General features: G+C 38.6%; 1 protein-coding gene across 4 annotated transcripts in view; it reads left to right on the forward strand.

The window, feature by feature from the left end:
• Positions 1-25,352, forward strand: part of grh (grainy head) — a 96,790-nt gene that overhangs the window by 40,028 nt on the left and 31,410 nt on the right. For 3 of the 4 annotated variants that reach the window (XM_076116317.1, XM_076116323.1, XM_076116335.1), the window contains 3 exons: positions 16,081-16,296; positions 23,621-23,783; positions 24,160-24,576. In XM_076116317.1, the coding sequence (XP_075972432.1) occupies positions 16,081-16,296; positions 23,621-23,783; positions 24,160-24,576 (796 nt within the window). The remainder of the gene's footprint in view (positions 1-16,080; positions 16,297-23,620; positions 23,784-24,159; positions 24,577-25,352) is intronic. The other variant, XM_076116330.1, reaches the window with a different exon arrangement.

The following is a 25,352-nucleotide window of genomic DNA, read 5'->3' on the forward strand; positions in this document are numbered from 1 at the left end:
ATATAACATCATTAAATGCATTAAGACGGAGACGTTTTTGCTAAAAGTGACGATAATGTTTCACGGTTAGGTGTATGTTGTAATGCACAACGCCTATGCTGATACATAGCATCTGAATGCGACGTGGCTACGGGCTACGCGCCGTAGATCATAATCGGACGAGTATTTATTGGTGCGCGCGCTTTCTAAAGCCCTGCGCCCGCGCTGCTAAAGCCGTATACTCACGAATGCCATGTGACACGCGATATTACAAACAACATATTTTATTGCAACTTGAAATCGTCAACATGATCGTCGTTTTCTAAATGTGAATAAGTCTGAGTGGCAGGTGTACGGTAGGATTTATTACGAACTTCCTTTTTAGAGAACCGTTCGGTGGCACTTATTGTTGAACATAATTCATTTATAGTATGTAATTAAGAATAATCGGTTATCGTGTATCATGTTTGAAGTTATTACTTCCACGTTGATCCGAAAAAAAGAAGAAATTATAATAAACATAGATATAACATCCTGTGTGTTTGTTAATTGATGTTGCGATTAGTACTGGGGCGTCGTGTGTTGTAGGTAACTGATCGCAAATAAATACATATTTAGCAACTTTTATGCAATGTTATGCAATAAACTAGATTTTATTTTGAAACGCCTTAGTCACACTTGTCAAAACAAGATTATTTGTTTGATGAACTGTGAAGATATTGCGAAATGTTTTCCGTTGATTGCATTTACGTTTAAGGAGCTAAGAAACTGCAAAGATTAGTAGATGCATTATTATTTATATATTTGTTTTTAAGTGTGGGTAAAAAATATATAAGGAACACTTCATGGTGAACAGGCGCCCATAAACGTATTTCCATTTGCAAACATCATTAATACAAGAGGATTTAAGACATAGGAAAGTACATTATTCACCACTTTGTTGTCATAAACGGCAATTTCGTCAAATTAGGTAATTTAAAGCTGCCTGAGAACAGGTTCAAAGGTCGCTTAAGTATCAGAATTTGATTAGGTATCATCGCTCCGGAGATAGCTATACTTATTCACACGAACAACAAGACATTTGTAACAATTAATTTTAAAGTAATAGATTATTTTAATCTTTCGTGTATAAGTATGACGGCGACTCGTGTAACGGAACACACAATTTATTGCTTTATTTTACTTAACAACTTTCAATCTCTTAGCGTTTGACATGTCTTCGTCTCGAGCTCGGCGCGCTTACATTATCGCCAGTCGCATTATAGTCGAATCATAAAATGTATGCTTGATTAGATACATTGAATGATTTAATATACTGATATCAATAAAATTTAAATTTTATTCGCATTAAAGGAATTCTTCTTGGTATTATTAACTCGAGAATGATCTTAAGTAACCGGAAAACATGTAATTAATTGGTATCGAAACTAAAGCTATTTGCCTGATGAAATGTCCTGGATAAGTTAAACATGTTTAAGTCAAAACACATTGCCAATTTACGCGAGAAACAACTTTACTATAACACAAGTGTATTCATGGCATTAATTTGAATTTAAATAGTGCTATTAGAGCATAACTAATAATAATCATATTATTAGCAATCACGATGTACGAACAATACTACTGCGAGTCCATCAAAATAGTGCGCTTAAATAATCTTGACACTTTGTGTTAATATAAGACGAATATCTGCCGCATACTGACGGCCATATTTACTGTACAAAAAGTATTTTTTGTTTAATATGCAAAGCAATATATGTATATATTGAAATCAATAAATAATAATTTGCATAATTATATTAGGTATTATATATTTGTTATAACCTATTAATTTAAAAATCAACTTACGTGTGTATATTTTAATCAATATCATATAATACACGTAACTTTGTTAGGCATATTTTACAAACTCACTCAATTTTTTTTTAATTGCTCTTTCATTTATTTTATTTGTGACTGGTTATGTTTTTTAAATATTAAAGAGTCTTAATATGAATGACATTTATTTGGTTGAAACAGTTCATTGTGATATCGTTAAGAGTATAAATGTTGTATCATATGTATTTAAAAAAATAAGAATTTGATAAACTTAATATAGAATAACATTAATTGATAAGTAAAAGAACCTTATATATATTATAATCTTTTTAGGGTATTTATTAAAAGCGGTCAATTTTAGCTATCCATAGAGAGTAGATGTGTTGTCGTATAAACTTATTAAACTACCATCGCTTAGTAGGGATTCGTCAGAAAATTTTCTTTTTAACTTAAAATCTTCACAATCTTACAAAGTGGCGCACATAATATATTATTTGTTCATAAAATATTAGCTAGTATTAAAACAGGCAGAGTGTGGTAGTGAGCGCTCGGTGGTCCCTCGGCCGCGGCGGGCCGGGGGTCGTAGTGCAGTACCTGCCGTGAGCGTGTGAAGTCCGGCGCAGGCAGGGGGTGCGCGCCACAAAGGAATATTCTAATGCGCTCCTGGACGTGGCTCGCATGAATGTACATTACCCTATGACCATATTATTTTTAACATGCGAAGATAATGGCTCATCGGGGCGATTCTTAATTTTTTGTCGCTTTCTTATACACGACCCTTTATTAGGGCCCGCAACGCTTTAGGGTTTTTGTGCAACCGGCGTATGTTGTCATTAAAGCGCAAAATAATTAATTATTTGCTCGTTGCTTTTTAAGACGTAGTTCTATAACAAAGTTGATATTTGTAATAAAAATAAAAACGTGTAACCGAAATAATCTACCTTGACGCTCGTAAAATTAGTAGTTAATTTATAAAAATAGTACCTACGTAAATGTACGTAAATGCCTAAAGAATTTACCTTCAATAAATCATACGAAGTCTCGTTAACAAGGTACCTAAACATCCGCTATAACAGAGAGCTATCAATAACAACAACAAGTTTTTCAGTTAGACAAATATGCGAGACGATATAACATATCCGCTAACACTGATTAATTATCGCAGCTTGTGGTCTATAACGTTAGCATATTTGATTCCCTCGCGTTAGATACGGCTCAAATGCGGTAAACGACAATAATGAATAATAAGCATTCTCGAGTTGGCGTCCGCAACCGGTGTTTATGACACTTTACCCTGTAATTTGGCAATCAGTTGTATTACGCCGCGCAGTGCGCGCCGCGGCTATTGTGCGCGCCTCTAGCTCGCCGCACCGCGCTGACACCGGGAGCCTGTAATTTTGCGGTTACTCACAGGTGTTTATTACTCTATAGCAGCGACATAAGATTAAGTGAAACGAATAAACTGTAGAACATGCCACTTAAACTTTTCGTAAAACGAAATTGACTGAAGCTAAACACGAAGATGCATCGTCAATATTTGCATAATTTCATGCGGTCACACTGTCAAGTGAACTTTGAACTCTTATTTAATAATAAAATTGCGTAATTAATCAAGTTTATTGTGAGCCATCGTGACAAAGCTCGTCGAGCTTATCTCTTAGAAAAAGTTTATTAATTTATTCCGTTACTCTATAAGGCCATCGCGGGTATAAATTGTGTTCGTTGATTTCACACGGTGAGCGGTGCACTGACCATTGTCTCCCTATCATTAAAAAGAAAATTGCGAACCCGTCCATTGTTGTGTGTTCAACCCTTTCTTTGCCCTCTGTCCATGAGCGTTACTGCGGGCCGCGGGTAATATCTCACAGTTTTGACAATCGCGCGATGCAAGATGGGGAGACACTCATTGTTTCGCAGCATCCGAGGGTCCCGCGGTGAATTTATGCTCGCCTGTCATAACAGAATGAATTTACGCATTGTGAATCAATATAGTGATTTCATCAATAGACAGCTTTTGTTTCTGGGTGTCGAGCTTACGTAATGAATAAGGATATGTCAGCAAACACCAATATGTAAGTGGATACTTTTAGTTGAGACAATAGCCACTCATTTGTATTGTGCCAATATTTGATTGTAAGATCCGGTCATGTGCCACAGCGAGCACCACGGATAACTTGATAATATACTTCCAACTAGATTAGTTATTATTTTACTACAGCTATGAACAAACATACCTTTTTGTGAGCAGTCGTGAGTTATTATGAGTTCTTTTGTCTACGAAACAATATACATACGGGTTATATACGCAAAGTTTACACACATTGGTACTACTATTAATCCGATTGTTATTAAACAATCAAATATTAATAAATAATATAGATTATATCTCAAAACCTAGGCACTTATTCATTTATAATTACAAATATGTTAATTTTTGAATAGAAATCATGAGTTGTTGAGTCTCCGAACAAAAGACTTCAACGCGTTGATGATTTATTGGCTGCTTCGGTTTGGTAGAATGTAATGTTAGAAAATATTTAATTTGTTTTGGCAGTTATTGATTTTAATATTGTTTTGTAAGAAATAAAACATATTTTAAAGTAGTTTTTAATTCTACTTCTGAACAGAGAGAATAGACTTGATACTAGATAGTTTTCATCTTGGCAAAACAAGTTTTACTGAAGCTTAATATTAAAGTCGTGGTAATCGTGCGAAGTTATTAAGTGCTTATTTTATAAACAGGTACAACTCCTTAGTCAAACTTAACGCCAGCAAGTCAGCTGTGTTTTGTTACAGGCATATTGTTCAATTAAATGTTGATAGTAGGAATGATAAAACTGATATCTATACTAAGAACATGTACCTGTACTGTGATTAGTGCCTGGTAGTTTATTATATTCTATTTAAACGTAACCACACCTTTAAATTACAATCTGTATATATGTTAATATATTCGCTTAGCCTTTTGTTCCAAACTATGTTGGAGTCGGCTTCCAGTCTCACCGGATGCAGCTGGATACCAGTGTTTTACATGGAGCGACTGCCTATCTGACCTCCACAACCCAGTTACTTGGGTATTAACACGATACCCTTCGGTAAGACTGGTTGTCAGACTTTCAAGCTTCTGACTACTGTTAACGACTGTCAAAGATCTTCGAAAATGACAGCCGGGACCCACAATTTAACGTGCCTTCCGAAACACGGAGGAACTCGATATGTATAAGATGGTCACCCATCCGCGGAACAACCTCGGCAAGCGTAGCTTAACCTCAGAGATCGATCCGTGTGGCTGTTGTAAACTAAGCCACGAGCTCCTCTATATATGTTAATACAAAACAATATATTATTATACTGTATATAAGGTAAGCGCAGTACCAGACATATTGATTGCGTGAGCACGTAAAGTTTCGCCTCCCAACTTTTCTTGTTTACACTCAAAACTGTAATTTCATAATTCAAGCGTTTAAATGCATAGCTTTTCGTGAGCGAACGCAAAAAAGCGCAGAGGCTCGCTGGAACGGCGATTACGGCCCTTAAAATAACATCGTACGTTTAAGTTAATGACAGACACACCGACAAAATGCACTTATAATTGCTTATACAAAGAGTTTTGGTGAAAAATTATCATGTATATGGAATTACAGCGAGGCTCTCCCACGGGGAGCAGGGAATACGGCCAGCTCCGAGCTCTCAACGTAACAGTGTATATAAGGACTTACTTATTAGTATAATGTATTGTCTGATTAGAACGAGACAACCTGCATTCCTCGCGCAATGATACACGAGCCGTGTTCGTAACGTTTATAAATAATACGTATAATATATTGGATTTACAGATTGCAATCGTGCTCAAGTACTTATAACTAATTTATTTATTTACACCACATCAATACATGTTATTAACCTTTATATTTATGACTCAAGGGCGCATTCTATTTTACCACACAATGTAAATTGTACACAGAAGCAATAAATACGCGATAACATCGCACAAAGCTGAGGCAAAAGCTTACTGGCTACTTATTAGAATAAACTTATTTGTAATTATATACATTTGATAAAAAATCTGGTTTATAAAAAAAAATGGATAATTTAAAAATATTTCACAATATATTATCTTACATGGAATTGAGCTCATAAATAGTGCGATAGACAACTCTATGTATAATTAAATAATTATGTAAAAATAAAGGAGAATAGATGGCAGAAATAATAAAAGTTAGAACGTAGTCGTGATCGAATGTCGCGCAAGTGTTTAATGTTTGAAGCATTGCATAAGCAATTAGCAACTGTTAGCAGTGGACATACATCAGTAACAGTACTAACAGTAGTTGCGCTTGTGGGCAGCAGTAACTGCGGGTAGAGCGATAAATTCCCGCGACTAGTCGGTGGTTACTAGGCAATAATCGACGTTGCATATTTGCATAATTGTGCCCGTTAAGTGTCTGTATCTACATAAAATTGCGTCTTTTTCATGACTCCTCTATATTTAACCATGATGAAAATCGTTTCCATCAAAATATTTCCTCCGCACAACCTTAATTAATATTTATTTTGAATAATTTCGATGATGATCTTATATTATGATCGAATGGTTTTGATAATATCATTAGTCATTATACATATTATTATGTTTTAGCTCGTATCGTAAAACTCAAACTTTATTGAGTATTTCTGTGAATATCAAATAACAGATACGAATCTAATTAATTATTACGTATTTCCTTTTGAAGCTGAACAAAGTTCTAAGAGCGGTGCTGTCCCACTAATAGCTTCTCTTTTGATTCCATTGAACTGTGAATGAGAAACTAATTAGAGTGTCGGAAGTCGGCAATAACATTAAACATTTAATAATGCCAATAATAAATTGGAACACTCAAATTAAAGGTTTATTAAAACCAAACCTTCGTGTTAGAATGTTTAGCGCTATAATTTCACATGCATATTAATGTAAGACGCATTAATGCAAACAGGGTGTGAACAAATATTTGTATTAGATAAAATTAAGATGTGAATAAGCGCGTTCTCGGTTCATTCTATGCTTGTTTTGCATGAGTATTTGTAACACTTTGTTATGACTATTACTTCGAGATAAATATTATTAGTTACAAACATAATTAGTTTAAGGTACACGTTCTATATAATTTGTTATTCACTGTTATTTAAACCAAGATATTAAGAAAGAATACGATATATCGATTGGATAACATTTTGGTTGGAAACCTCGCGAGCACCGCAGTAAAAAGGGTCTAGTATTAAATAAAGTGGCAAATCGTGTTGACGTAATTTAAGTTCAGTTTATACAAAGTGCTGCACATAATTACACGGCTCTATTAGTTATAGATTATGTGTTCAATGACATCATAAACACAACATGCGGTAAACGAGAACGGAAGATGGAAAAAAAGTGTAACAGAAAACAATTTTATTACAGAGACATTTCCGTTCGGTTCGATCGTAGATAATTTTTAATCTTGAGACCTGAACACAGCTAATCCAATTAGATTCCGACTAGTGCAACTGGTCGATAAAAACGGTTATGAACTTATGAAGTTGGAATGAACGCAACTGAGCGACAATTATTTATAGATTTCTGATTGCAAGCGAACAGAACCTTTATAATTGTAAACCAAAATAACGAAAGATAAAATACCACTTATCACGCTAATTTATTAAATTAAAGAGTCCATCTTGTGACATCTTACCAGAAACAATATTTATTGTAAGAATGTTATCAAAATTATTTGCCAATAAATATAAAATTTATGACTTAAAAGTAAATAAGAAAAAAATACAGGCCCTTTGGTATGTATAGATAGCATGGTACAATATATTGAGTTTTGATTAGAATACGTATTTCGGTATTGATATCAAAGCTTCCGCGTATTTTATATATAATGGTTATTTATTTTAATTTTTGGATATGTAATTTTACTTAATATGAACATCTGATGTTATTAGAATCTAAATGAACACAACAAGGAAAAATGCTAAATGTGTTAATGTCTAATTGGTTAAATCTTATAATAATATAAAATAAAAGCGAGATGCTTGTTGTGTAAATTTGCTAGAAGGTATTTCTGTTTATGTAGTTGCAGTAATGGATACAGTCACAAGACACTGGCACCAATGTCCGTCTGAGCTTGTACTACACTAATGATAAATGATTCTGGGGGATTGCGTTTCCTTAAGTACCTTTTGCATTTAGGTTTACTTCAAGGCTCTTAGGAACGGACATAATTTTCTTGTCACCATTAGTTTCGCTAATAACTGTTACGAACACAGTTAATTTTAGTTCTCTAAATAAGCTTGACTGATGATGGCTCTCATTTAGTTTAAATTTTACGTGTTTTAGCTTCAAATAAGTGTGATAGGTAACTGTGTTATGTTAGTTGGCATAATTGCATTGTGAATTTGTATGATAGCGCGTCAGTGCGTCGCACGGTCGCGCCCGAGGGCGACTCGGACGGATAACGGAGCGCTGGCTGTGAGGCTGATTTATCGTGGACATCCACCGAACCTATCCGATTTGCATTTAGATAGCACGGCGTCGGGCGGGGCGCGCCGGCGACCATCCACGCCGTTTTACTCTATCGCACGTAAATTAACTATGAAATTATGTTTGCAAAAATTAAAGCAATACGACCTATATGACAAGACTATCATGGAAAGATTTAACGTACTCACACTATAGTCTATCATATAACGACACACCTATAATGGGCTACGATTTCCTGAGAAAGTTTGAGAAATGACGATTAACAAACTGATAAAGACGAGGTATTTCCGTGTATCTCGGAATAATTATAAATCTACTGCCACCAAATTGGTTCACGAAAGCTTGTTCTAAGACGTTGTTACTAGTGTTACTACTTTGGGAGCGACTACAATTTATTTGTTTTGGATGTTGAAACCTGGTATTTGTTAATCGCAGATTGCTTATCGGATGGCAATTTTATTTGTCACTATTATCCTGTTGGTAGATAAGTTGGCGAATTCCACTAGGGCAGTTACGTAGTACTAGCGGAAGGCTGACGATGACGGCGCTAGGTTATTCAGTCCGCTCGTAAATTATCTACCTCCGCAATTAGTAGGCGCCGATTTGGCGCATTATATGTTTACTATAGTAACGAGCAAATATCAACCGTATTGAATGCTACCGAGCTTTTATCGCTCTATAATTTCAAACGATATTATCTCAAGAAATGGTTTATTAAAATCGTCACGTAATTTTATAATCAGTTCATGTACGTGGACTGTAATTTGATGATTAATTGAACAATAATAATATTTGAAATGTGTTATTCTGAGTTAACGGTAATCAATTTCTTATGTTATAATAATATTTTATAAATGACCACTTTATTTTAGATACTCAAACATATCAGCTTGTTAACAATCATACATAAAATCACCCCTTTATCCCATAGGAGTAGGAAGAGATCAAAGAACGTCATTTGCTACGATTCTTACAAACTTCAGCCTATTAAGGACCTTCATACGAGTATTTACATAATTATAAAAAAGAGACGCTTTGTTGGAAAATTTCTGACGCACGACATTCCTTAAGAGTTAAATGCAAGTTGGTTTCCTTCGGTGTTTGTAGTTAATACCTGTACTTTAGGATTTGCATGTTAATTTATAAAATGCAAATTATATTCTATACAGAAGTACTTATTAATCGAAGTCCGAGATAAAATATGGTGTCAGTGGACGTTGCTAATGTTTTACAAAATGGAAATCGCAATTCATGCGGCATGCATGTGAGGCGCGCAGTTTATTGCAATTTTCCCCGTGAGAGCATTTAATCTTTCCGTCAAACAGATGTTATCCAAAGCAACAAACCCAACCACTCCGAGGCGTAAAAGGAAGAAGCATACGCCCCTAATTGCGATATATCCACGAGTATCTTCTACAATATGTAAATAGGCGTCCGAGGTAATTAAAAGCTTATCTCGCGCCCTGCCATCGCGACTCCGCTGATTGCTTCGTAAAATGATTGACATGCTATTTTAACAGTGTACCGATAATGAAAACGTTCTCGTACAGTTTAATTCATACTTTATTTATTGTTGACAATTACTATTTGCACAGGATAATTGATCGCGTTCTCACAATTGTCAGGTTGCTGACGAGTTGTTTGCGATTTTTTAAAAGGCTTCGGTGCCGTGAGGCGCCGCCGCCTGTCCACACAACGCCACTTACTACTTCCAACATTTTTTTAATATTATTTGTGTCACTTTTTCAAACGGAATTCCCAATGAATTATCTTAATACGACAAATATTTACATTCGTTTTACAAAGCTTATTGACTTGTCTGTACAGGTATTTCTTAATCGCTTTGAATGAGATTTTTTAGGAAATGGTTAGAACGGTTTTACGTATTAACTGCTAAATGATGGTGTTTACGTAGCGGTTCGGATTCACGTTCCAATGATGAGAATAGAACTTGTAAAACTACTATCAAGTTGCTTAATTCTTTGTTCTAATAATATTCTCGACAGTTCATCTAACTTAAACAATGAGATAACAAATCTCAGCGCATTAAATCAACATTGCCATATTTCCGTGGGCCGTGTCGCAGAACTTGTAGATCTTTGGGGAATAATGGCTTCGCGGTTTAATTATAGTCGCAGGAGTATAACATAATCGGACATAAATCACGTTATATAGATACCTGCCAGCCACAACCTGTTTCAATTCGCACGCCACAAAGCGCGGTGCGACCGCGCGGCCGCGCGTTGTATTGTGCGCATGCGCGGGCCACGTCGCCTCGCACCTAATTTATACCTTCATGCTGAGTTAACGACAGCACCCGAATCTATCCAAGAATACGTATCAAAGTTTTTACTATTGCTACTTTAAAGAATAAAATTCATTTGTAGTGTCATTCATAGGTTTTTTATTCGTACAGCTCGCATCATGAAATTTATAGATATGGTCTCTTTGTTCAGATGGCCATACAGTGAGTATCAAGTTTAGCACACAATCGAGAACATTAACATTTCCATTGAAACGTGCAGACTTTAATCAGCCGATGCGAGTCTCTCAGCCCAAACATGACTAACTGACAGAATTGCACGGCGAAATGAGCTCACTCCAGATTCGATCTTTGTTTTTTACAGAGATAACGACACGACGGAACCCAACCTACCTCTACGGGACCATTAGGTTATTAGTTTTCACTATTTATATTGTTTACAGATTTATAATGGTAGTGGGTCTGATTTATAAGAAAGGTGTGCAAGCTATTAAGTAACGCCTTCTCGATGAACATGGACCACACACGGCATTCAAATTAGAAAAGTCAGACAAAACGGAAACGATGCATTTATTTTGGGTTTAGAGAAGAGCGAGCGCCGCGGGCGTTCCTTCTTTCTAAGCTCGTAACTCTTCTAATAAGACACTTTACGCGAGCTTAACTAGAGCTTAATGCGTGCTACTTCGATTGTATATATCATTTTGATTTGTAGTGAAACCGAAACATTTGTACGCTCCGAGGCCCGGCCGTTAAGACGATTAGTGTAATATGTTTTGTGTGACCGTTTGTGGTTACAAGCGTTCTAAGTTTACTCGGTCATAAGTCCCAGATAACAAAATATTTAGCGTTTAACTCATGTATGCTTTTAAAACGGGATGTTTGATATTCAGTTAAAGATAATTCGTTTTAAAATGATCGATGATAAGTGGTTGGTTAGTTTTTTGTCCTTGTTGCGAGACTGAATAATTGCGAGCACATTCGTTCGCGACGTAAGCAGACGCAGGCGGCCTTCGATGCCGTCTCTATTTCCGCACTTCCCCTCAGGCCTCGCTGATAAATGGCAAAATTGTCTTTCAAATTACGGCTTTAGATACGAGGAACAATTACCAAACAATCACATTACATTCGTATCATAGCAGTATTTTTATTCCATTTATTACGGATTCGGTTGTTGAAATAGCATAAAGTGAGGTAAATCGTGTAAAATTGAAATGATATTCAGTAGTCACAGTTAAATAGATGAAGTGTGTATTCACGGCGACGTGTATACGGTTTGGGGTTCACGTGTCACAGTCGACCGAGCGCACACAATGCAATGAACACTTCTTTTAATCGCGAGTTAACGTCGCAGTCGCATACAACATCTACGCTCTCCTTGTCAAACTACTGCACTGATGTCACTCAACGGTCACTCGACGGTTTTCAAAAGAATTATGAATAAGAACTTTATGCGCCCTGAATCAAATTTTATTTCCTGCCAAATGTCAGTTTTTAAATAAAATGATGTGAGTGAGTTCATAAAGTGACGTGAATACGGTCAACTGTAATTTAAAAGTAATTCATCACCAGCTGTTATTATTCATATCGAACGTAACGGTTTTATAACTTTATATTTCATAAACAATACACAATTATTTTCTTTATTCTATATTTATAACACTTGATCGTATTAAGGATTAGAACCCCATTGAAAGTAATCGATGTATCAATACCACCCCATATAATTATAAAAAAGAACATTTATGTTATATAACAATAAAATAAAGAATCTTTCAATGATTAAGAGCATTGGAGCTTTGAATGTGAAGAGTTCAATGCAATCTCAAGAGTCCTTTTTTTAACTGTACTTAAGTTATATGAAGCGAGTCCATTGTCAATAATTGCGATCATAGAACGAGGCTAAACTTTCAGACATAATGCTACTAGTTACGCGGACAGGAGACATGACTTATTTAGTGCCCATGTTGCGTTTCCATCTTTAATCTGCGTGGGCGCATATTTCTGAGAAAACATTTCTTGTTGCCCGTACATAATGCTGCTAAGAAAACAGAAGTAATAATGTTGGCCATACTTGTACGGTGAAGAACTCCGTAAATGAATCATCGCATATGCGTTCCTCGTCAGAGCGCAAAAAGAGGTTTGTCGAAAATGTTCGTCGTTTAGTTTTGCTCCGCGTGGCTGCGATATGTGCTCACTGCTCCCTGTACTCATCCCTTATTTATTTATACTGGTATGAAGAATGTACATTTTTTGTGCTGCCATAACAGTGTGCCTTCAGCGCTACCACAATCCGACGGAGCGAATTCTTTAATTGACAAAATGCAGCAAAGCCACATTCCAGCTCGATTCGTTAGCTTTTAATGTGGGAATACAAAATGGGTCATTAATGACACATTTTCACTTTTGTAGGATCGAGGCCATAATCATTTTCAGGTGTCTAATATCTCCATGACCTGTTATTATACGTGTTGTTTAGAATATGTGCAATTTTAAGATAATAGGTACAAATGTAAACGTTATCATGAAATTGAAAGCAATTATAAAATATAAAAAAATAATACTAAATACTAGAACCCACCTACATTCTTGGTGTACCTACCAACATTTTTACTTTGCAATCTACTAAAACCGTTAAATAAAATTATTCGGTACAAATCACTCTCGTAAAAACGGTGAACAAGTTGAACGAATTAGCCACCAAATGTATTAATTCATTGCACTTATTTATCGTTTCATAAAGTATATTTTAATTAAGAAAATGTATGTTGAGAAGCAGGTTTCGGATATGTGTATACAAAGTAATTTACGATGTAATGAAAAATAATCGTCTATATGATCAGTTTCTATCATGTCAAGCTTAGCGGTGAGCGGTGACTCGTTGCGGGTAATGAGTCGTTAGTCGCGATAGATACTAGTTTCTCTTATCATCGATGATAAAACATGCGTTTTAAGCCGCACCCTGCACTTTCCCTCGAGGTACGTAGTGCTGTAGTGCACGTCGCACGGAGCCGCGCTCGCTGCACCTGCCGGGTGAGCGAGGTGAAGCTGCGCAGCCTGTTCTGCGCTAACGCGTCATCCAATATATCTGCTACGAGACGCGAACCTTTATGGATATATTCCTACGTGAGGTTATTGCATATGAGACAGGTTAAATTGATCTACGTGAAAGTTTTGCACATGACAAACATACCTTAAGTCCAGTAATAACTAGCTATCTATGATCGTGCGGTATAGCAAGCAGTTATTGCCTATTTAGACTTATAGAACTAATTGTTTTGGTGTAATAGCTAATCACTGTGTAAAGTAACTCCTTTATCTCGCAGCTTCTCGGGTTTTAATTAAGAGATTAATAATGAAGCAAGAGCGCGAGGCAACGACCGGAGAGGATAAGCACGGCAGGCGGGCGCACGCAACCCTACGAGACATGCGTGCCGCTCCGTTACGACACCTACACCAAATTTTTCCACATGCCCGAGCAGCAGATAAGCGGCGAGCGACGCCAACGTGTTATTTATTAACGAACCGAATGATCGATAGTTGGACGCGTCACCGGACGTGGACGTGGACGAGCGCCGCCTTTCGAAACTTGCCGCTGCCGACTGATCGTTTCGCTGTACCTCGTACACCTCCGATAAATCCATCCCGTGATGTCTCCGACTCGGCCGACCGCAAACTTCAAATATTACCCGAGACACTGCCAAGCTTTCACTGAAGCGTGCTATTATACATGAAATATTTTATGTATGAAAAGCTTATCACTTGATGATTAAATGACTACCTTTGATTAAGCCTAAGAATGATATACTAAAGATTAAAAGGCCGATACGCGTTAGTTGTCTGAGAAAAAATTGTGCATCGAATTGCCATGTCGAATGTTTTGTTTGCGTTGCGAAGGCATCGTCAACCCTTTGCTTGATGTCATCCGTTCCGCTCCAGCATACGTCACGTCTTCGTGACAGCTGTGCGCGATACTTTCTAATCGCTCCATTGAAATCACAACAGCAAACAAATACGCGAAGAGTAGGCAACTTGCGAAACATTAAATGGCTCGAACAATTGACAGCCCAGAAAAGAGTAATCAATTAATTATTTATAGACGGGCCAGTCGAGCCGCTTTTTGTTAAATCTGTTGCCTAACATTATGACGAGCTGAATACTAGCAGATGTAAGGCATCAAGCAAGCTCTTAATGTAAACAAGCTCATGTGTTTACACGTATTGGAGCAAACTTGATAGGAAACGTTCGGAAATTCGAGGTTCAGCTGCGCAGGGCAGGTTAGACCAGTCCCGGTGGCCTCGCAAGGACCCCAGCAAACCTGTTAGATTCGTTGCACGATTTTTACGTGCGCACCTACCGGAATCTCATTCACGTGGTGCAGCCGCGCCGCCCGGCCCCCTGCGCCACCGCCTGCCAGTTAACTCGTCAAATGACTCACGCTTCGGCTGGTTAAATGCCAGAAGCTGGCTTTTCCAGTTCTCTGATCCAATTCGCACATTCTATTCTTACTTGACACTAACACGACATTCTGTAGCCTAGCTGAACTCATTGATTAGCTTATGTAATAACTAATTATCAAGAGATCTTTATGTTTTGATCAGTTCATATCCTTGATTTTCCTGCCTAAAAATCGTTAAGTAAAGCACCTATCTCCAGTATAGATAAGAATAGGAATATTTATAAAATATATATATGCTGAAGACATTGTACTGAGTGAAATATCTTCTTGACTCTTAGAATAGAATTTGGTGGTTGGGGAATTCTGGTGTCTGGTTTGTTTTGTTCAGTAGACTATAGTCAGGATAGTGATAGTGTGAAAGTATGTCACATTTCACACAACAAATGGCGAGATGTATTACCACACCAGGAACAGGAATCAGGTAGAACTACGATCCGGTCAAACCCGTCCGACGCGTGCTTCCAACATTTTTTATTTATTTGTCTGCATCGTCGGATACCGCTGGGCGTGACGTCAGACGACCTAAACTGGTTAGCGAGGGAGCAGGGATTTGCCTCGTATCCTTCCGGTTCTGCGAGTGGTTCGGACCTGTTCTACATCAGGTTGCGCGGCACCAGGCGACCCGGCCGCGTGACGTATGAGTACTACTGCGAACTTGCATAAACTCACCCGAATTAGACGCGGCTCCTGCATGCGCCGTGCGCTGCGAGCTCGTTCCGATAACTAGTCATTTCACTCTCGCACCGGACACCAGCTCTGCTGACTCACGCTGTGTATGCGCAACAATTAGCAAACGTAGCGTCACATTATACGATGACCGCCGGTGGGTACCATCAAAGGTCAGTATCCGTACCAAAATGGTCACGCCTAATAACTGGTTCGTAACTTGTAGTCGACTCATTCGTAAAACTACAGCGGTTTTGTATACCAGTATTTTACGCTATGTTTACTCGATTTACTCTACGATTGAATGAAATGCTACTCGTAGTAAAACGTGTCTGTGTATAGTCGTGTTGCTACAGCATGTTTGGAATGATTTAATTAAATGTGTTACTTTGTTCGCAGGAGACGTAAAGAGGTGATGGAGGTGAGCGGGGAGTCGTGGCGCGCGTACTACTCGAGCGGGGCGGAGCACCCGCTGAGCGCCGCCACGTCGGCGGTGCTGAGCTCCGTCGCCGACGACAACCAGCCGCAGGCCATCGAGTACTACAAGCTGCCACCGCTCGGACAGGACACACATCTCACCTTGCACAAGGACACCAAACTTGTTGATGTCTGGCCGTAAGTCCATAGATAGCGCTCTTATGTTTGATCTTCGCAAGTGCGCTATGCCATGCGTCAGTCATTCTATTAATGGCAAAAGTGTTTTGACAAACAGGCAGGACAAATAATTGCGACATTTATCTAGTACAGGGCTTTTCCAACCTTTTTCTGGTGCCGACCCCTAGCGTCACTTTATTATGATCAGAAGACCCTTCAATAATACAAAAAATAACGCTGATCACTGAATTCTTATTTAGTTTATCAAAAAAGCATGTGAGACAGGATGCCTCTGAATAAATAAAGTATCGCAATACAATTCTTGTTAAGTTTGGTGCTTAGACACACAATAATTTTAGTGTAATCAGATAGTGATCAATACCAACATCGTATATAAACAAGTGTACATGTGTCTAAAAGATAATTGAATATGCAAATCCAATCTCAAATAAGTATCGATATCTAACAATCAAGTGGGATCAGAAAATGATCGCGGAAAATCAATCGTCGATTCTCACGGCCGTAGATCAAATTGAACGTTCGTGTATCGGAGCAATTATCATTATAATCGCCGAATTCGTGGCGCGGTGAATACGGAATGAATTCGCGTAAAATTTATATGTAAACTATGATAATATGCAATCTTTTTGTAGTGGAGTTTTTGTATGCATTGATAGGCAGGCGGGGTGTGTGTGTTGCTCAAGTCTCACGGACGAGTACACTGAGACAAGACGCCGCGTGGCTTCCGGCCCCAACGAAAGGTGTAAGAATAACAAATAATAAAAATGTTAATGTTCCACTCAATAAATCATAAGAGCTCATTTGAATACCTATGGCGGGATTAACGAAATAACAGTTCGCAACATCGGCGAAACCCACCACCCCTTGTACCTGCTTCTGTATTATACTGTATATCACTCCAATATATTTACATATTTTTGCTATCTGAATTTGTTTGAAAAAAACAACATGTCTATCCTAAGATTTATTGATAAATAAATCTTTCCATAAATCGCTTAAATTCCATGGGTCTCTAAAATTTAATTCCCGAATGAAGGTAACACACACATGTCATGTTATACTAGAAATCAACTCGTTTAGTGCTGTTTATAGTACTTTTAGAAGAGTTTATTATTAGTTTATTCCTCACACATAAATGAGCATTTCAAAACAGTTGCTACTCTGATCACCATGGTGCAACTTTTTGTTCAATCTTCAAATTGATACAGCAATATGTTATTTTATAAGAAAATAAGTCGAAGACTAATTTATTAAAATCATTAAAATAAAACATTATACTATACAAACACAAACGTTTAAAAACTCTTAACAATTTCTGAAGTTTACAAAAAGTAGCAGTGTAACAGAACTGTTCTGAATCCACAAAATGATTATAAATACAGTCGGTGCATTCAACGAATTCCCATAGAAATGCGACCCCGATCAAATTATACTCGCTCTTTGAAAGAGGTTGTTAACAGCATCCTTTGAATAGCGGCGCAAAAATGAGCAAACGCCGTGTCACATTCTCAATACAAGGAGTGCATAATGTTAACTTGACCCTATACAGACCATTTAAACGTTTATTATTTTTATGAATGTTTTATTATATTCCATAAACACTATTTATAAAGGAAACTAGTTTTGAATCCGTGAAAATGTTAATTTCTGTCACCTTATAGAATACAATAAAATATATTAGATTTGAAATGTATATATGTTGCTGTATAGTTGGAGTTGTAGCATTTATACATGTAGGTTGTTCACATAAGAATAGAGAATTGTCAAAGTGGTAAAAGCCTCCCACGTATCACCACACACGTCGGCGCTGCCGAGGGTCTGGTGGTAGCGCGTTTCGTTGCCGTTTCACCGACTTCCACCGTCGTGATGGTCTAGAATGTGACACATGGTGCACTCCATTCTGCCTGTCATGCTCGTCACTGTTTACGGGAGTGCATAAATACAAATAATGACAATAGACGGATGTGGCTGGAAGCGGCTCACATTGACAAGGACGCCCAGGACTTGTCTCGAGTCATTGTCGGCACGCGTCCCACGCGCTCGGTTCAACGCGCGCACCTATTGCTCATTCATACATTCAAAATTATAACGAATGCTCCAACTCGCCCGCACCCATCCGCGCGTTCTGTCTCCGAATGCGTTTGTATGCTAATACTTCAGCGCCAGTGCATCGTCAGGTTTGAAGCACACTATTTGTTGTCTAAATCGCTCGTATTATTTGAATTGAATGCTCGATAGATGTAGAAATGAACTAGTTCCGTCTGTATTCCTTCGAGATCGGTTGACGTAGGCGTAAAAGCGTTTCGTAAACGCATTGCGTAGTGCGCGGGCGCAGCTAACTGAGTTCTATGTGCAGGACTACGCGGATGTTACGGGTATTAAATGGAAACAGCGGCTATAACCATTAATAGTTGTCGGAGGCTGTCGAATACTAACGCTAAGATTAGCATAGAAACGCGCGGCGGGATGCCTCCGGGGAGGGCCTCGCCCTCTTGACCCTGTCACTGTTCGCACTTGCCGCACTAACGGGAAGTCGGTTTCTCCACACGACTACACTAATGTACCTAACTTATTTTACGAGCTAATGACAGAAATTATCTGCGTATTTAATTACTATGTAATAGTACTAGTTTAACGCTGTACCGTGCAATCTTGTAATATGATTTTTGCATTCGTTTTAGGTACATGGAAGCGTTATTGCAAAAAAAGTATAATAAGCTAAGAGCAAGAAATGAATAGCATAATTTAGCTAGCGAGCTCAGCACACATGTGTCGTTAAAGTCGCGGTGCTTTAACAAAAACTCAGGGAGTTGGAACCGTGTGACCCATTTAGGACTAGAACCGGTTTCCTCTTGAAGATACATCGGTATTGTTAGAGAGACAGTAGTTAATACCATTCAATTCACTTGGATATAACCGACCCTCTTACGAGGATAATGTATAAAAAGATGGTAACGTCGTTATGTCCCCGACATCGGCCGTCACGTAGCGAAATATGAATTCGGGGCTTGACCATTCATTCTTGACCATTCTTTATCATGCGAATATTTCCCATTGAAACAGCTGCGCAAAGAAATTCAATTATCGTCGTTACAGAGACGTACGCAAATCGGCGCCCAGCTGTGCGGTATTATTACTTTTAGTAGCCGACTCATTGAAGCACTTAGTTAATTAGGTTTAGGGAATGGTGTGCCTACCAGGAAATTAATCAAGTGGAGACAGTTATGCGTAATCAAACGCCCATTTTAACGACTAAGACAAATGGCGAAATCGTTTTCAATTAAAGTTTTTGATAATGTATTAGTTCCGTGAGAAAAGTAGCAATAAACCTACATTTAGACGAATGATATATTCAAATAGAATGAAATTACGTTGCTCGCATCCGCTGCAAGCGCCTCCTTCGTCTCGTTTATCGTTCGGTAGATTCTAATCAATTCGTCAAACGATGGATAAACTGTCGCCGCTTCAGATTTTGATATAGATAGCGAGCGAACGCTTGTGTTACCTTATTATCTCAAAGGTTCCGTTGAATAACATGAGAGTTTTTAGCATTAATGTCTACGATAATTATAGTTGCCTTCCTCAGACTAAAGTTATAAACAAAACGAATAAATGTGTGTAGATAACCGCATTATGGTGTGGTTTATTATTTGTTGTCAACGTAGAAACCGAAGTAAGTTGTAGTTGATAGATGTGAAACACTGAAGTAGAAAACAACGAATTGTTGTGACATTGCATTACTACTTTTGCTATAACTAATTTCTAAAAAGGATTCCAAGATCAGAAATAAAAAGTATGAATGGTATCCTTTGTGAATCGTAAGAGGTATTTCGATAAACGCATTGAATGCGTATGCGAGCGCAGGGGTTTGTTGCACCCTTAGTGTGTTATTGTTGAGATCTCATCATCTGTGAAAGGGTGTTAAGTAAACATTGCAAATAATTATAATGGCAATTGCATCTGAGCGACGAACTGATTCAGCTTTGATAAGAAAATTTATATTTGCATGTAAAGCGTAGCTAGAGATGGTGTTCATTCTTGCTTTTTATTACGTTTACTGTTATGTTAATCGCAGGCAACATGACACTGATATCAGATTAACAGTTTGGGAAATTTATTCTGCTACCTGATATCAGTTTGAGAAATATTCTATGTATATAAATCTTCTATACTTGTTACACCCCTACTATTAAACATTCGTCATCACCGTCAAATAGATAATACCGTCAATAGTTTTGCTGCTTACATCAGTCGTTACGAATTTAATTTTTTTTCGTTCATTTTATTTGAAGCTTTGATTGACTTCCTACAGAGACACTTACAAGCAAATCAAGGTAATAATCACCCCATTAAATACGTTTACACAATAATCGTTTTGCGGCAATTCAGTAATTAATAATTATAATATTTCGATCTCGTTTGACATGTAAGTCCATTTTGTTTATTAGGTGTCTTTTCATTCTTTGTATTTAAATCCAGTACCTCTATCACAAGTTAGAACAGAGTTTGTAGCAGCCACATGGCTCTGAACACCTCAGCTGTCATCGAAGATCGCTTTGTCTCGTTTATACAAGCGTCAACAATGAGCGACAAGCAAACACCGCATTGTGTTCTACGCACATGAATAACGATATTTAAGTTCCGCCGCCGGCATACCGACCTCGGATTAATACCAATAATTCAATTTGCATGCAACGAAAAAACTTGGTGGGTTACACGTACTGCAGGGTGCTTGTTGCAAAGTTAACAACGGTAACACTTTTTAGAACTTCGAATTTATGGTTGTCGTTTATGTCTGTTATGACGGTTGGCATTTTTAAATTCACCAGTCACTGTAACATATAACTTTACGAAATTTTTACATAAATAAAGGAGAAAAAATATCATTCAGTATATTTTTCGTATTTCTTGGAGTCGAACAACGAAAATTCGGCGTTACATTCAGAAATATTTTATACACACGCCAGAGCTTTATCTTATCGAATGAGCGATTTCACACTCGTCGCGTTTCTCTTACAAATCGCGTGCATAAATCGTGAAGAATGAGCAAGGCGAGAATTGCAATCGGACACGGGCGGCGAGCAGCGTCCAGCGCGCGGGAGGTCGCGCGTCCCGACCAATTCGGACGCATGAAATAGTGCCGCGAGACTCTCTTATCTAAAATAAACATCAGAGCGCCGGTGAAACATGTCTTCAATTATCATAAATCGGCGCGCACTGACAACGGCCGACGAAAGCCGCGCCCCGCACCGCGCGCTCGCCGCCGCGGAGGTGGCTGCACATGCAAACAAATCATAACGCTTTCATGTAAATCAACTTGGAAACGCTATTAGGTGTGAGTCAACCTACTTGCACCCCGGCACTTAGATAAATGTTACTAGCTTCTAATGTAAGAGTAATATCAAGGAATACTGAAAATATGCTCATTCTTGTGCGTGTAATAAAAGTAGATGTTATCCCGACTACTACTTATTCAAAGACGTGTGTAAGTTTAGATGTTCATACTAAATGGCTGGACAAATGTTCTCTAGATCTAATCTTCATGTCTCTTTAGATGGGAAATAAAATACTTTGTTTTCATGGTTGCCGGACAAGCAACAATCATTTTGACTACTTATATAAAAACAAGTTGATAGAAATAAATAACAATAAAGTAAGTCGTAAAAATGCAGTATAATGTTAACAATACAGCGCTACGAAATTCTACGAAATTCGTAGAGCTTCGTAGCACGCATTGTTCTACTTTTGATTGCGTATTATCACTTTCATTCCATCTCAAGCAATAAGTTTTGAGTTACCGGTAGCTGATAGTCTTTAATTGACTATAGTAATATCAGATGTTGAAATCGTTCTTGAATAGAAAAAAAGTGAGATGAGATACTCGGTAGATGGCACTAGACTCGAGGCGCCCATAGCCAGTTGTGCTCACCGGTCGGTAAACGATCTGTGGGTTAAGCAACCGTTGGCGCGGTCATTCCATAGATGGGTGACCGCATAGTGGTATTTGAACTGGGCGTCTCCGTGCTTCGGAGGGCACGTAAAAAGTCGGTCCCGGCTGTTATCTACTAAGGTAACAGTCGTTAAGCCATGTCAAAGGCCTTCGGGCAGCTTGAACAACTTTGACACTAGGTTGACCACTGACCATACGATAAGAAGAAGAAGACTCGAATTAAATCATATTTAAATGAAAAGATGTGACGTAATTTTTTTTAAATAGTATTTAAATAAAAAAACCTATATAATTTAAGTCCATACGTATGTGAAGTTAAGTAACTAAGTACTTTAGGTATGAACTTTCATTAAAATATTATGTCAAGAAATGATGGTAAGTACTAAAGCAAAATTTAATTTAAACATGTATAGAGATATACTTGACATGGGAAAATTATACGAACAAAAATAATAAAATATCTTTTTCGTCAGTTACATAAATATATTTTTTTTAGATATAAGAAAACTTGAATTTTTTTTGTTCATTCGATGAGTGTGAAAAGGGTACTTAATTCAAATAATATCAATTTCAAATAAGACATATAATCCCAAATGATACAAATCGTTAAAAGAGCAGCAAAATTACTTAACGTTATAACTTATTCAGTTTGCGCTCCCACTAAAAGTACCTAGTCTTTAACACAGATGGCAGCAGCGAGAACATGTTGAAAGAGTTTATAAATATCTTCAAAACTATTAGAGTTAGGGACCAATTATTCGAGTATTTTAATAGTACTAATTATAACATTCAATTAAACGTATTATTTTTAAAGCTCTCATCCCACATATACTATTTTATATTGTGTAATAAACAGTATAATATTCGCTGCACTCTGAAGAGTATGTTAAAGTTGGTATTATGTTTGACTCTTTATTTTGCAGTTAAAAAATAATTCGTGTTCAAAAATTGAAATCACTAAATTCTCTGTTCAGATGAACATTTAATTAAAATGTAAAAATGTGGCTGTAAAGTGACGAGAAATGTGAACAATTTTAATTTATTCAGTTTGAAAGTAGGCTTGTGTCTTAAAATACCTTAATAGGATTGAGCGGAGTGTGTAGGCTAGATATCTGTAAAATAACTTTATCTAGGATATTACTAAGAAGTATAAAGTGAACCTTGCAATCATGTAAATAACATTGCAAACTGCAACAAGTATGATAATTTTATTTGTATTTTGATCGCCAGGAAAATAGCATGTGACAATTTGACAGTGTGTAACACCTAGAGGTAGAATGATAGTATGACGAGTTGGCGCGCGCATGGCGAGGTCGGGCTAGAAGTAGCGGCGCGCGCGCAACGTCGCCAATCACGTGTGTCTCCCCTCCGCAGGGCCGGCGGAACACTGAAGGCGGCCAATGGCGCGCACGGGGCGGAGCTGGCCGAGCTCTCGGGCCTGCTCCACGCGGGGCTCGTGAAGCGCGAGCCCGAGGATCTCAGCCGCAAGGTGGTCGACGAGCCCGAGCCGCACGCGCTCAAGCCGCCGCGACACAAGGTGCGTCACACGTCCGCACGCCGCCGCCGCGCGCGCACGCACTCACACACTTACTTACCGGTCACTCATGTATTATTTATCGCGGTTTTCGTACGATGCGCCGAGCACCGCGCTCGCGACGCACTAGCCGCGCCCGCCCGCGCCCCTGTCCGGCCGGCAGTGCTGCCCGCCCGGTGCACGCCGACCTCGGCGAACACCGACCACCATTCAACTTTTTCGGGATTGCACTCATTGATAATCGTGAACGTGAAACGATTGAACGACATTAGTGTACGTGAAGCTGTGAACTGTGCTTAGACGCGGCATGTACGCGTCGACGTTGCGAAGCGGACAATTGTCGTGGGAGAGCGCGTGTAACAGACGCGTGTGTCCGCAGGTGGCGGTCGGCGAGCCTGGCGAAGCTTCGCCCTCCCCGGTGCCATCGAGGGCCTCCTCGGCTGGCTCCTTGCTGCCGGACGCGGCTATGTACGCTGCCCAGATGTTTGCGCCGCCAGGCACCCCCAGTCCCACCCCCTATGGCGATCAGTACTCGCGCCAGCCTGCGACGTTCGCTGGAGAGCCCTACTACAGAGAGTACTTCGTCGGCGAGGGCTACCAGCAAAGGGCGGCGCCCCCTTACGCTGATGCGGAACCTGCTTCCGCTTCCGCCTTTAGTGATCGATACGCGACACCTCGCTATCACAGCAAGAGCGTGATCGCAGCCGCAGGGCTCACAGTGGACCTGCCCTCACCAGATAGCGGCATAGGAGCGGACGCAGTCACTCCCCGTGACCACACGTCCACTGTTCAGCAGGTCGGTGCTACGTCACGGGCGCGGGCGGGCGGGCTTCTTACATTACACAAACACACAATATAACAAAAACACTCTACACTCTATATTCCAATGTAATCATTACAGAAAGTTACGCGAGTACTATGGGACTCATTCATTCATTCGATCACATTTTCATATCATGACTCTACTGGCTTCATTCGGCTGAATAATTGCCATACGATACAGCAGACTACGACTTGCATTCACTATTGAACTTACTACTACTACTATAGGTACATAATACAATTGCATGTAAATTTTTACATTTGTTTTATATAAAATGCTAAATGAGCCATTTCCTCGGAGTAGCTCGTTTGCACAATCGCCGAAGCCCACCCGCGCTCTGGACTATTAATTTCTTATAATGTTTATCATAAAATTAAAAAGTGTTACTATTTGACATGACTTATACTTGTGCTGCGATATAATCAATATGAAAACGTAACAATATCATTGAAGTTGTAAACAGTTATATGTAAGGATAGGATGAAGATTATACACGACTACTTGCATATAAAATAAGAGATGTAAGGTTTGGTCATACCAACCTAGATAGCCAAATGTGTGTTAACTGGAAATCATTAGTCACCAAATCTAGGCAGTTAGTACATCCAATGAGACTTATTAGAACGTTAGCAGTAATTTGCTAATAGATGAGTATAATAGCTAAGTCGGTAATTACTAATGCGTCGATGTAAAGACAATGGTGTCGACGCCACGCAAGACCTTCACACAACACAATTGCAAACACCTCG

This window comes from Anticarsia gemmatalis, chromosome 1 (genome assembly GCF_050436995.1).
Source record: "Anticarsia gemmatalis isolate Benzon Research Colony breed Stoneville strain chromosome 1, ilAntGemm2 primary, whole genome shotgun sequence".
Classification (NCBI taxonomy): domain Eukaryota; kingdom Metazoa; phylum Arthropoda; class Insecta; order Lepidoptera; family Erebidae; genus Anticarsia; species Anticarsia gemmatalis.